Here is a 14,691-nt window from a genome sequence, read left to right on the forward strand (position 1 = left end):
TTATCTTTAAATTCCCCATAAGAACTGCCTTCAGACATGCTAGGTACTTGTTCCACAAATACAATATTACTTCCCTTGCAAGAGAGAAAGATAGAAGTATTGAAGAAATGACCCATGACCATGAAGCAAGATATCCAGAGGCTGTATAAAACATGGAAATTAAGGGCACAGACTCTGGAGCTGTCCTACTTGGGTCCAATTCCTGTCTCTGCCATTTATGGCTATGCTACTTTAGACAAGTTAATTTCCCTAAGCCTGCAATTCCTCAACAGCAAAATGTGGCTAATAACAGTACCAACCTCAAGGGGTTGTTGTGAGGTTTAACTGAGATAATATAAGTAAAAACTCTTTAGAACAGAAAAGTTTTCATTTCTTTCTGATTTAGTACACATTCAGAAGAAAGGTTTCTGATCCTCACTCAGACTCTCAATGTTTTTTTTTTTTCCATGCCAGTCTGCCTACTCCCATCCAGACTCATTGAAGCCCAGCCCAAGAGATCCCAGAGCTTGCACTGATAATCACTGAACTCCATTGGTGAACTGGGAAGCCAAAGAGCTGACTAAAGGCTTGAAACCCTCTTGTGCCTTTGCTGGTAGTCTGTGTGGGAGCTGATGGAGCCTGGAACTGAAATCAGAAGGCACTGGCATGTGATAAATGAGACAACTGAGACCAGACAGAGATGTAAGAATACAGGCAAAAGATGTGAGGACATATGAAGATAAAAGCAAGACCTGGTAACTAACATAAAGGTGGGATGAGGAAATACGAGGGGTACAGGTGCACAACTTGTCCCTTGGAAGCATCTCACAGTCAACAGAATGAAAGTTGTTTTTAATTTCTACATTACCACTTTCAGCTTAGAGTAAAATTTTTTCTACCTCCACTCTACTGACAGGAGAATTCAAATCTCTTGAACATATGCTTCATTACTCTCATATCAGGTACTGCAACTCAGTGAGACAGAAAAAGGAAGAAGAACATGTGTTTTCAGAAAGTAAATAAACCCCAGTGGGGGAAGGGTGCAGGTTATCTCTCTAGGCAAAATTGGTATTTTCTTGGAAGCTTATAGAGGGCAGGGACAACAGCTTTTAATTTGCTTTGTTGGGCCCTCTAGTGAGAAAGGTGGGCAGTAATGATGATAGCAAAGTATGGGGTAAGTTCAGAGCCCTACTGAATCAAAGGCCATGGGCTGAGGTAAAATAGTTAATCTGTATAATCTTGTCACCTCACGGTTGGCCCCAAAATAGTCTCCACCCGCACACTGAGTCACTTTTCTAAGATCTTTTTATTAAACAGTTTTCAGCCCAATGACTAACTTTTCTGAATCAATAAGAGAGCACAGGAAAGGTTTGCAACTCCCCCAGTCTCTGGCTTGGCTAAAGACACAGAATTTTAAAGCCAAATTGAATCCAAAAGTTCTTAGTTCAAATCTTAAATGACTTTAAACACTCGATTTCCAGTTGTTTTTCCAATAGCACTAATAATTTTCAAAATTGCATTTTTAAAAAACTTTGTAACTAAAATATCTCTTTGAGTTAGTACCATAAAAGTCCACTAATTAAAGCCAGCATTTTCTGGGCTCTGATGAGAAATTTACCCTTTTATAATGGGATTACTAGAGCTTTGCTGCACAGATGAGTGGATTGATTAATAATTTACATTTTTTGAGGATATATAACCTCACTCATGGTCATGGTTTGTTCCTAGAATTCTTCTATTTGGTTAAATGTTATTTTATTTAACCCCAGAAAATGAATTAAGTTCTGATTACACATTAATATAACTATTTTCTTGTACATTATTTTCAATGAAGAAAGAGCTCCGACAGAATGGCCTGAAATTGGACTGGGGGACTCAGTAGGGTTCAGTTTGCACAGAGCATGGGCAGGAGAATTGTCAGGCTTGTCAGGAGAAAAAATTGTGAAATGGAGAAAAATTGCTCAGTATTCACTTAAAACCCCCACCATATTACAAAAAAAGTAAAATTAACAAATGATCGAATCACAAAAACATGTTTATCAATGTTCAAGCAATTATCCAGTCACATATTAACTGAGAAAGAAAAAAGCTCTCCTTGAATAACGTCCCCAAACAGTTATTTCAAGCAGAAATGACTGGAGAAATCGCTCTGAGTTGATGGAAAAGGGTGTTCGAACCAAGGTCAATTTTATTTAGGGAGGGTGTGTGGGAGAGACAGGAACCTGACAGAGAAGAATATGAGAATTGCTAAGAGCAAATGGAAACAGAAAGCGAAGACAAAAGCAAAAGAAGCGGCAAGGAAACACAGCCCTCCTCCCCATTCAGAGGCATCTTTCACCATCTCCTCCACAGCAAGCAGATAGCAGAAGACAAGTCTTCCAACACTGGGTGCAGATCAACTGGATGTTCCTAGACTTACACCCACATTTTCATTCTCTCTGCCAGAAGAATGTGGACCAGAAAATGCAAGTAAAATATCGCCTGAACACAACACACCCTTCATGATGCAGCTGCTTGATTGTGTGTAAAATATACCAGATACAGGTCACAAGAGAAGCTTCAGGAACCTGGCAGTATTGACATTTCAAATAGCACAGCTTTGCATTCAAGAGTGCATAAAATAAACCCCTTTCTCAAAAGGTCCTCTGCCTCAGGACTCGCTTACTTGTATACTGGCGATGTCTGTATATATCAACCAAATGTAGCCAAAGTTGTTGAAGTCCATCATGAACTTCAGCCTCATCTAGATTATGTCTGCACAAGAATGCACCATTTACTTGGCACCCAGTGCACATTAATGAGATGTCTACATAATGCAAGTATATAGCACTTTAAGGGTTTCAAGACACTTCCACATATATTATTCTATGATATAAGCAGGACTGGAATTTGTACCCCATATTACAGATAAGAAAACCGAGGCTTGAATTTTTCTGACTCCAACTCCAGTGTTTTTTTCCACTGCTTTTTAGCACAAAAATTATTTTAGCTTTCTAAAATTAAAATATTAAAAAGACACTGAACATAATTTGATCTTTCTTTATTGGGTCACAGCCATAAATATGAACATCAGTTGTTGGACCTACTATAATATGGGAGATACTGAGGCATGTAGGGAAATAGCCCTCTAAAAATGCCCCAAATTGTCACATTGATGAGTTTTAATTCATTTTTCTGTCCTCCACTCTTGTTGTCATTTGTTACTTCTTGCTACCCCTCAAAGTCTTCTACAACCCTTCTATTTAAGTGTTTCTCCATGAATACTGTCCAAGCAAGAATACTATTTGAGAACTCTCAGATGGGTCCACTCTACAAACAGGAGCTCCATGACATTTTAGATGGCAGAGATGTTCTCTATGTAACCACAGTTTTGCCTCTCTGTTTTTGTTAAGATTGGAATTGAACCCAGATGTGCTCTATCACTTGAGACAGGGTCTTGCTAAGTTATCCAGGCAGGCTGGCCTCCAATTTATGATCCTCCTGCCTCAGCCTCCCAAGTCACTGGGATTACATGTGTGTGCTGCCATGACTGACTATTTTCTATCTCTGATAAAGGGGGTTCAAATTGTGGGACAGGCAATTTCCAGTAACTTGCTGCCACTTAAAGGAAGATCAGAATCATCTAACACAGAGAAACCCCAAATATTTTCTGGTAGTATAAGGCTGAAAGTCATGATGAAATTCTACAAAAAGCACAGAACTCAAAGCATAAAGATACAAAATATGTAGAGGATATGATGAAAAATTCAGAATTCTATCCAATTTTTCTTCACAAAGACCACAAATCTTACCACTTCTTAATTTTATTTTACCTCAAGCACATTAAGAACAAGGAAAACTATGTCACATGAGGACTTAGAAGTTGTGACATCAATGAGTTTCCTCATCTATAAAATGGTGATAATTACAGTACAGACCTCATAGGGCTTCTGGGAAAATTAAATGAGATAATTATGTAAAAGTAAGCATCATACAGTAGGCACTTAATAAATCTTCACTAGTACTATTATCATCATAATTATTATAAGGTAGAGGAGAAGAAAAAGAAAAAAAGGAAAATCCACTTTTAGTGGAGGTTTTCAAAAAGAATTAATTAAGCAGAAACAAAAAACGATTGTGCTGCCCCATTTTACTCAGCACATCTAAGTAAATTAAATTTAGGAAACGAGGCAATGCAAAGATTGAAAATAAAGAACAACTTTTTTAATGCTTCAATCATTATCAAAACAACATTAGCATTAGAGCACTCCAACCAGTGTAGCAAAGGGCCCCAGGCTCATTTATGAGGGCAAAGGCTTCCTGCAAACGAAGACATAAAAACTAAATCGAGGCAGTAAGGATTGCTCGTGGAACTGTGCGCATATTTGCAAAAAGCACTTGCTGCTTAAATACCCCCAATGTGGACTAGTGAAAGAATCCTAAAGAGATTGTGGATCTAGGCCAAGATCAAAATCAGCTTTCTTCAGCTTCATGTGGTGGAGAAAATAGCTCACAAAAGCTGCCACATCAAATTTTATATGAATGAAGAGGTGAGGTAATTCTCAATAATTTGGTCTACCAGAATCTGGGGAAGGAAATGTGAATTTTAGAAGAAAAAACAATTGTGCCCCTCAATTTCAATTCACTGGAATAAGTAGTTATAAGAAAAAAAATAAGTGAATATCCTGTTTTTTGTAACAATTAATAATGAATCATCTTATAATGGTCCCTGCTTTTAAGTCGTCTCCCTCCAAATGTTTGTTATGGAAAGAATTTGCAGACAATGTCTCTCCAAATATGGCAAAAATGCTTTCAGGTCTAGGGCTATGATTTTTTTTTCTTATGGGGCTTAGTTTCTAAGCAAGGTATGAAAATAAGAAAAGAAAATGAAACACAATAAAGAAAGTGTACATATGATGACCAGGTTGGTTGAAGGCACTAACAAGAATGAGTTTAGATATCATTTAGTTGTCTCCATGTCCCTTTGCTAGGATTGTCCTTCTTCTTTTCCCCACAATTCAGGAGAGAAAGTATATTTGTGTGTGTGTGTGTGTGTGTGTGTGTTTACTGTGTGTGTGTGTGTGTGTGTGTGTGTGTGTGTGAGAGAGAGAGAGAGAGAGAGAGAGACAGACTAGTGTTCAGCCTCCATGTTACAGCAGCCATATCTGGAATCTAATCCAATCAAAATATTCTCACAACTTATTTTCTCTCCTAGTCTCATTCTGTCCCAGCCCTAGAATACAAAATATGCAAAGCAAAGGACAGGACAGAGATATGATTGCTGACACCCAGAGCCCTCAGATGGACAGCTCCATTCTAGAATACCATCTCCCTCCAGCCAGACAATGGTTGTAAGGTAACATCTGGGGGCCTGGTTATTCTAGGAATTAAACAAATCACTTAATACTTCATTCTAAAAGGGTGCCTCAATGCCCCAAAATATAAGATTCAGCTGTCCACTTCAATCCAATTCTCATGTCACCCCACTTCTTATCACCCCACTTTTAGTCAGTAGATCAACTCCAAAACCAATCTAAGAAGTACATGAATGGTACATGTATTTTTAAAATCAGCCTAAATTATTCATTCTATCGCCAAATTGTTAGTCTCAACAAACTCTTCACAAGAGTCTGACTGTATAAATAGGCTTATATATTGTACTTCACATAATCAACGTAACATTCCCTGAGGCTTTGACCCAAGAATCTGTTGTGAATGTATGCTTTATTGGGAAATTTGAAATTTTCTTAACTAATATAAGAATTTCATTATAATCCACAAAATAAGCTATAATCAACCCACCTTACAATTCAAAGAGGTAAATTCTTATAAAGGTTCTATAAATCTAAAGCTTTGCAATGTCAAGTAGTCAGAAATGTTATTTTTCTATCTAAAACCCAATCCTCTCTTTGCAGGGCAAGAAAATGGTAACTGACTCTGTTTAAGGAAGGACAGACGAAAGCCCTCATATTCATAACTAATTTCCCAAGTCACAAGAGGCAACCTAGTTAAAAACATGGATTCTAGCTGGGCACAGTGGTGCATACCTGTAATCCCAGTGGCTCAGGAGGCTGAGGCAGGAGGATCACATGTTCAAAGCCAGCCTCAGCAAAAGTGAGGCCCTAAGCAACTCAGTGAGACCCTGTCTCTAAATAAAATACAAAATAGGGCTGGGGATGTGGCTCAGTGGTTGAGTGCCTCTGGGTTCAATCCCTGGTACCAAAAAGAAAAAAAAGAGAAAGAAAGGAAGGGAAGAAGGAAGGAAGGAAGACATGTACTCTAAAAGCCAAAACACCTGGGTTCAAATTTTGCCTTCACCACTAATTAGTTGTGTGGTCTTGGGCAAGTTAATCATTCCAAGTCTTAGGTTTTCATCCATAAAATAGGAACAGTAATACTTCACTATGGAAGCATTTAAAACAGTACCTATCACAGAGTGCTAGCTAAATACTTCTCGGTACCCTCACTACCACAACCCCACCATTATCATCATCGTCCCTAACTGGATCTGTAAATTGGGGGAGATCCTTTCCATGCTGTTATGAATAATGTAATCTGCTAACCATTCTGGCAATAGTACAATAGCTTCTTCACAGTCATAAATAGGCATGGCAAGAAGAGAGATTCACAAGAAGAGAGGGAATCATTCACACAAATGTAAAAATACCTGGCCAACAAGCCAGTTGATCTTAAATGGAAAGTGTCCTAGTGGTCAGAAGGAGTTCATGTGTGTTCCACAGGTATCTAACTCACTACTGCAAAAACAACTGAACTTGGAATTTAAGGAAACATTCTTTTTTTAAACAGGATTTTACAGATTAGCTGATAGAATATATCAATTACTCTTTCTACAGAGATATACAACCTTTACAGACAGGTAAACAGAATGTCCTCAGGCAATGATTTTGTTTGACAATACCTACCTTTTCAAAGATCAAAATGAACCTTTTCTCAAAACTGTTTTTCCTTAACTAGAATCTCTCACTAGGAAGGGTTTTTTTTTAAATCAAATATGAAAGCTGGAATGGTAATTTATAAATTATATTTAGCATTTGAAAGCCTAGTACCCAAATAATGATATGATTGAGCAACACATCTAAAATGATCCCAAGAACCTACCTTGGAAAACCGCAGCGTTCTGAATAATTAAGAACTTGAGCTCCATACTTGCAGACTGAAGCAGTTGTTCCATGTTCAGTCGGGCTGTTAGTTGGTATTTTTCTTCCATCTTTCTTGAGCAGCATGTTGGGCCCTTGGGAAGACATACTTGCAAATCTGATCCTGAAACAAACAAGGTTTTCATGTTTCAGTAAGCAGAATATCTCTCTCTCTCTTTCTCTCTCTATCCCCTCCCCCCTCCACATACACATACAAATAGGACAAAACCATGAATTTCCTTTCAAATACAATAAAATCTGGATTACTCAAAATTAGTGCTTTTTTCCAATTAATTCCTGCTTTCCTCCAATTGTCTTTATAACTGATTCTTTTTGAATAACCATCAGAATTAATTGTCCAGGTTTGACTCATAAATTCTGCATAAACTAATTTATAGCACCAAATACACATCATTGAATACCGATACTTAATTTTTCTGTTAAAAGATCAGTTTTCACTCAGATAATTTATTTTTTCTGACTATAATTTATGAATGAGAACACAATCAAAAAACAACCTTTAAAAATCCCAGTTATGATTTCCAAATGAAATGAATGTCTAGCCAACCCAATGTTGCTTTTCAAGATAAATAATAAAAACATATTAAACTTATGTTGTTTTCTGCTGTTATTGGGTTTTGTTTGTTTTTGTCCTAGGGATTAAACCTAGGGGTGCTTTACCAGTGAGTTATATCCCCAACCGTTTCATTTTTTATTTTGAGCCAGAGTCTCGCTAAGTTGCTTAGGGCCTCACTAAGTTGCTGAGGCTGGCTCAAACTTCCGATCCTCCTTCCTCAGCCTCCTGAGTCACTGGGAGATTACAGGCGTGCACCACCATATCCAGTCAAACCACTGTTGTTTGTTGTTTTAACTAAAGGTCTGGAGCAAGATGCAAGTCATTCAACAAATATTTTTGGGGTTCCTACTATATACCAATCAAGATGAGTACAACAGTATGCAAAGCAAAGTCCCTGCTCTCATGGACTTTATATTCCCCAGGACAACAAACAAATGAACAAATAAATGAAAACATAAAAATAATGGCAAGTGGGAACTGGGTTTGTGGCTCAGTGGTATAGCGCTTGCCTAGCATGTATGAGGCACTGGGTTTGATCCTCAGTACCACATATAAATAAATGAACAAATAAATGTCCATTGACAACTAAAACATATTTTAAAAAATAATGGCAAATTATGATAAGTACTATAGAAAAATACATCAAAGTAAGAAAGGGAAAACAAACTATGGTATATCCAATCAATAAAATTTGATTTTAGCTAAAAAAGGAATGAAGTACTGATACCTGCTACCACAGAGATGAATCTGAAAAACATTATGATAAGGAAAATAATCCAGATAAAAGTGCATACTCCCCCTTCAGTAAGCATTTATTGAGCTCCTTCTGTGGTGGCCATGGAAATGTGCATTTCAGCTCTCCTGCCATGGGGAATAATTGACTAGTAACCCCAGTTGCTGCCATCTGATTTCACCACCATGTTGTACAGAGGCGACAAACCCTAGGAGCTACTCTCAACCAATGACTGAGCATGGCAAAGATACTGAGTCCTATGAGACATGTGACTTTGTTCACAGGGGATTTTGGTTTGTGGACTCCCCATTGATCTTGCTGAACTTTCTTAAAACTGCATCTTAGTTTAAGATTCTTCCTTCTTAATTTTCCTTTCTTTCCTTTCTCTTTCTAGCCTCCTTCAGCATCCCCCTCCATTTTCTTCCATAAGTGCTTTCCCACAAAATCTATCTGTTCCATATCTAATCCAATTGGCATCTCTTTCTCAGAGGGCCCTGTGTGACATAGCGTGTATGTGCCAGACACTGTGCAACATGCTGGAAGTGCATCTTTGAAAAGAGAGACTTGCTATTATACTCCTATTTGGATAGAAGCTCACTGTCTAAAGGGACTAACAGAGATAAATACCTAGTCATAGTAAATGAGTGCAATAAAACAGCATAGCTAGGTAGGATGATAAAATGTGTATATGGAACATAACTTCCCCAAAGTCCCATAAGGTTCTCAGCAAAGTAAGGTTCAATAAATCTTACTGAAGTGAGACTAGAGAGCATATTCAAACATTTTAGACAGGTTTTCAAAAAATGGGGTTTTTAAGAAAGGTGGGAGGCTATTTAGCTCTAAGTTAGCAGAAAATTTTCTTATTATTACAACATCTTATTTCCCTAGGAATTTCAGTTGATCACATCATTAATTAAGTTTTTCTTAATTTAAGAATGAAATTCATTAACTTTTGCCTCACATGGTGTCAGTGTTGGAATCCAGGGTATTGACTCCAAACTCTCCATGTCCCCCTTCCTCATGGGAACTGTTGACAAAAGTAGTAAAGGACAGCACAGATAATACATATTGCCAAACCTAATCCAGCCCTGCAATTTATAGTACTAGATGGAAAGGTGATATTTAATGTCAAAATACAATTTGGGGTCTGGAGACACAGAGTTCAGATTTATCTCCTATAAATGTCAATCTCATATACAAGCCTTAAACCGATTTTAAATATGGTCTAAGCTTAAAGGCTTTATGATTATCTTCAGAAAAAGGGAGAAAACACAAAGCTGGTTCTAGTGCACTGTGTTCTTTCTACAAGAAGTTAGAAAATGGAATGCTATTCTGGCAGTAGAAGCTGATGCAGTTTACTGGACCAAGAAGGGAAAGTGTCCCCTAGGGGAAGAGTGACTAATCTAAATTCAAACAAGGTTACTTGGGACACACACCATAGGTGTGAGAAACCCTATATAGCAGATAGTTTCTATATACCAAGTTCCTGTCCATTTAGCAAGATTCTTTTCTACTTTCATGATAAATTCAATGCCTAAGTGGTATAGTTTAAAATCTCTGTATTTACTTAAGTTCATAAATTAGACGTAAAACACATTGTGTCTCTGAATTTGCACTGGTGGTGACTTCCAGTTTTGAAGAATGCTTGAGTTTATCTGGCAGGGTGGTTGGCTGCTAGTCCACCAGTTCTACCTAGTAGAAGTTATAAAATAACAGGGCTCAAATCTTTTCTCTGTGAAGTGCTATGGGCTGATAAGATCTTATAAGGTGACAAATTGCTCAGTGGACCTAGAGAAGCCCAGGAATGACTCAGGATTTCCAAAACACCATTTGGGTTTGCCTGTGATATGATAACTCAATAAGTTACTCAGAGCTTACACAGAATGTCCCTGTACTAAATTCACCATTTTATCAACTCCTACCACCTTGACAAAATGGTTAGCCAAACATCTTCAAAGGAATAGTCTCAAATGAGAACTTTTCAGAAAATATGTCCAATGAAGAAAAGGATATGTTATATCTAACTATAAGTGCATAAAGAGCATTATTTTTCCTTCTTCTCAGTTATCACTTCCTGATTAATCAATAAACCAATGCAATTGATCTAGGGGCTAAGAGTTAGCTATAGACTTATAGACAGAACATCCATAAACTTGCTAATTCACAATAAATTAGGGGGAAAGAATAGAGGCATTTTAGACTACACAGAGAGAATTGAAGGGAGGGGAGGGAGTATGGGGGTATATGTGCATATATGATTACGCAACTGTTGTAACTCTACATCATGTACAACCAGAAGAATGAGAAGTTATACTCCATGTATGTATGACGTGTCAAAATGCATTCTACTGTCATGTATAACTAATTAGAATAAATTTAAAATTACATTTTTAAAAATCTATAAACTGACAAGAACTCAGAATTTCCAAACCAGGAAGGAGAAAAATACATACCAAAAGGAAAAGCATTTCATTTTCAGGAAATTAGATATAACTCACAGTTCAGCATAAAATATCCTCCCCACAGGACAGCATAGGAGAACTAGACTTGCCTAAATGAAGTGATAATAGAGAAATATAACCATTTCAATGCCATGACCATTCATTCGCATGAAGAAACAGAAGTGAAAGTAATAAAGAAGGAATTTAGAGAGAATCCTCATCAACTAAACAAAAAATTACCAGGGGAACTAATTCCCGAAATGGGAGGAATAAAAACTAAAACCAAGGGCAAATGACTAAGGGGGTTCACTGAGAACTATTACATACTTGTATGAATACAAGCAAAAAGGTCAATTTAAGAAATAGCTTGCAACCAACAAAGGACATAGTAAATAGGAAAGCTTTAAGTATATGAGGGACAAAAGATTGAGATAGAGAAAAACTAATAGTGCACCACATTTGTCAAAGGGGAGCTCACTTTTTGTTTTGTTTTGTTTTGTTTTGTTTTGCTTTGTTTTGATCTGTTTTGTAAAAATGGAATTCAGGCGGGAAATGGGACTAGACAAGCAATATAGCCTGGAATGAAGATAAGAAGAAGACTTAGCAATTGACTATTCAAATGAACCAGAAAGGTTCAGCTTTTTAGGGCTTAATAACTTGCATTCCCAGATGCTAAAAAAAAATTAACTGAAGTCATTATGGGGCTGCTAGTTCCCATTTATTTTGAAGGATTAAAAAGCACCTTCATACTATAATCTCCTCTCCTAGATTGTAAATTCCTGAAGAGCAGAGAATGACTCCCATCTCCTTTGGGATGCCCCAGCGATTCCATTCAGCCCTATGCACACACTGTTGAATTAATGAGGGCTGTTGAGTGAGAACACTAGCAAGAACTTTGCGTCTGTCTGTATCTAAAAAAAGGGAAGGCAGACAGATAACCCTGAAAACTTTTCATCTTAACTTTAAATTTGATCTTGGGAAAATACCATAAAAATCAATTTCTGAACATCTTGAAGAGACACAAATAGATGTTTCACTTGAAGGAACTATGAAGTAATGTATTTATAATTATTTTGAGATGATGTCTTGCTTGCACATTGGATCTAGTACTGGGGCATACAACTGAAAAAGATATTGAGATAATGGAAGCTTTTTCTCTCTGAGATTATTACCATGCATACCCAAACTGGGCACCCTTAACCACAGCCTCCCTTCCCAGAGGCTAACCACAGATGATCCAAAGAAGGCTCTCATTAGTTACATACTCTTTTTTTTTAAAGAGAGAGAGAGAGACTTTTTTAATATTTATTTTTTAGTTTTCGGCGGACACATCTTTGTTTGTATGTGGTGCTGAGGATCGAACCCGGGCCGCACGCATGCCAGGCCAGCGCGGTACCGCTTGAGCCACATCCCCAGCCCCCTAGTTACATACTCTTAAGCCAGGGTATTGCGTCAGGCTTGGCTACCTGTGGCCCAACTGTCTTTTATTTTATTTTTTCCAGTACTGAGGATTGAACCCAATTGTGCTCTACCACTGAGCTACATCCCAGCCCTTTTATTTATTTATTTGTTTGTTTGTTTATTTATTTATTTATTTATTTTGAGACAGGGTCTTACTAAGTCACCCAGACTAGCCTCAAACTTGCTATCTTCTTGCCTCTGTATCCAATGTAGCTTTCTTGACCCTAATCACAGACTCCTTCCTTTGGGCCCAACTTTTGTTCTTTGATTGGATCCATTTAAAAACCTGATATCTTGGACTGCCCCTGATAACCATTAGCCCCCTCTGCCAGGGCTGAGATTTTAGTTCTAGGCTCAACACACTTGGAGACTCTATTCCAGGCCTGAACCCTCTCCATAATAAGAAGAAAGTCAACATACACATCAGACTGTTTAAATGTGTCAGTTCTCTTGGATTTTATTCCAAGTCAGTAAGTATTAATGGCCTAGAAGTCAGCAGCATCATGGGCACTAGTGGTTAGGAAACAGCAAAAGTCAGTCATGTTAACTTGCTTAGTCCTTACATCACTATATGATGTGCAAATGTAGGTAGGTTACTTAAACTCTGCATGCCTTTTTGCCCTTAGTTATAAAATGAGATTATCAATAATACTTACTTGATAGAATTATTGCAAGGATTAAGTGAGATTATGCCTGTAAAGCTCTTAGTCTTCTTCGTACAAAGTAACTATTCAATATGTGTTAATTAAAATTAAACAAACAAAAATAAATCCATGTGGAGAGACCAGATTTTCACACCCCAAAATAGCTAGAGAACAAGTAAAGTTGGTATATGGTTATGTGACAAAATATGCAGTATATTTTCCAAGGTGATGGAAATATTCTATATTAGAATAGTGGTTACATGAATATACACAGTTGTTAAAACTTATCACTTCAAATGGGTGCATTTTATTCTTCACAAATCATATCTCAATAAAGTTGATTTTTAAAATATGCTTGTATGACTATGTCAAATGAACTCTAATAATGTATATAATTATAATGCACTAATAAAAATAAATAAAATAAAAGTAAATTTTAAAATATGCAATATAGACAACATTTGCTAAAAAGAGGAATGCTCGTCAGAGGCTCTGGGGCTCAAAGGAGACTTCCAGGAAGACCTGGGGTTTGACCTACACAATAAAGATAGGAAGAATTTGGAGAAGTCAATGGGTGAAATGTGTTTGGCATCCATGGAGTTAGCAGGGCAAGGTAACCTGCCTGAAGAAAGGCTGTAATCCAGGGTACAGTAAGACAGGCCAAATCTGAAGAGACTTGAATACAGGCAAAACCTGTGGGCTCGACCTCAGAGACAATAATGGACCACTGGAGGATCCCAAGTAGAGACATTATATGATAAAGAGTGGTGTTTAGGAAGATTAGTCATATGACCTGAAATTCAGAAATGGACTAAATAACTCCTCAAGGTCACTTCCAATACTCCAATTCTCTAATTACCTTTATTATGTTCTATATGTTGGTTATTTTACTCGACTGCCATTTTAACTAATGACAATAAATTGTCAAACATCACATTAAAAAGCACATTAAAGAACAGAAGAAATATTAATGTAGACCTTGATCCTTATACTCTTCTAAGAGTGGATAAAGCATATTCAAACAGCAACAGAATAGAATAAATTGTCAGGGCTCTGTAACAATGAAAATTGAAATCTTTTCGTGTGTGTGTGTGTGTGTGTGTGTGTGTGTGTGTGTGTATGATGATTTGACACATTTCATTGTCAAGGTCTGTTTTATGAATAGCAGGTTTTTTTGCTAACAAAAATTCACTGTGCTGAAAACAATAATTTAATATTATCATTAAAGTAATATTAAACAAAGGAAATAATGATACCCAAAACTAGTTGTTCATGACTTGTAGGAAAAATAATACAAGCCTATTAAAATTATCCAAAGGATTAAGAGCAGGTTGCTCTACTAATGAACCAAAAAAAAAAAAAATCAGGCATTTTTAAAGTTTTTTTTTCATGAAGGACAAGTCAATTTGCCATCCAAAAATATTAACTAATTTCCTTAGCATATAATAGTGACTTGCTATTAGAACAGCACCTTTTCCCCTAATTAATCATTATCTAAATCAAATCTTACACGCTCATTAATTTCTCACTAATCAAGATAGGAATACAGATGAAAGAAATGGCTACATTTGAAACTGGTGGAGAAAGTGATGATTGCTATGGAAGAAATCATCTTAGGGAACCCAGATGAAGGTTACTATTCTGTTATTTAGCCTGAAAGAACATGACCTTGCAGAGGGCACACCTGGGTATCAGGAGCTGAGACTTTTAATCAAAGACC

At 37.0% G+C, this 14,691-nt stretch overlaps 1 protein-coding gene across 1 annotated transcript in view; it reads right to left on the reverse strand.

Annotated features, from left to right (window-relative positions):
• The window catches only part of GPC3 (glypican 3), a 402,701-nt gene that overhangs the window by 363,654 nt on the left and 24,356 nt on the right, over positions 1-14,691 (reverse strand). The window contains exon 2 of the mRNA XM_081277492.1: positions 7,078-7,239. Within this exon, the coding sequence (XP_081133618.1) occupies positions 7,078-7,239 (162 nt within the window). The remainder of the gene's footprint in view (positions 1-7,077; positions 7,240-14,691) is intronic.

Source organism: Spermophilus citellus, assembly GCF_964194105.1.
Source record: "Spermophilus citellus genome assembly, chromosome: X".
Lineage (NCBI taxonomy): Eukaryota > Metazoa > Chordata > Mammalia > Rodentia > Sciuridae > Spermophilus > Spermophilus citellus.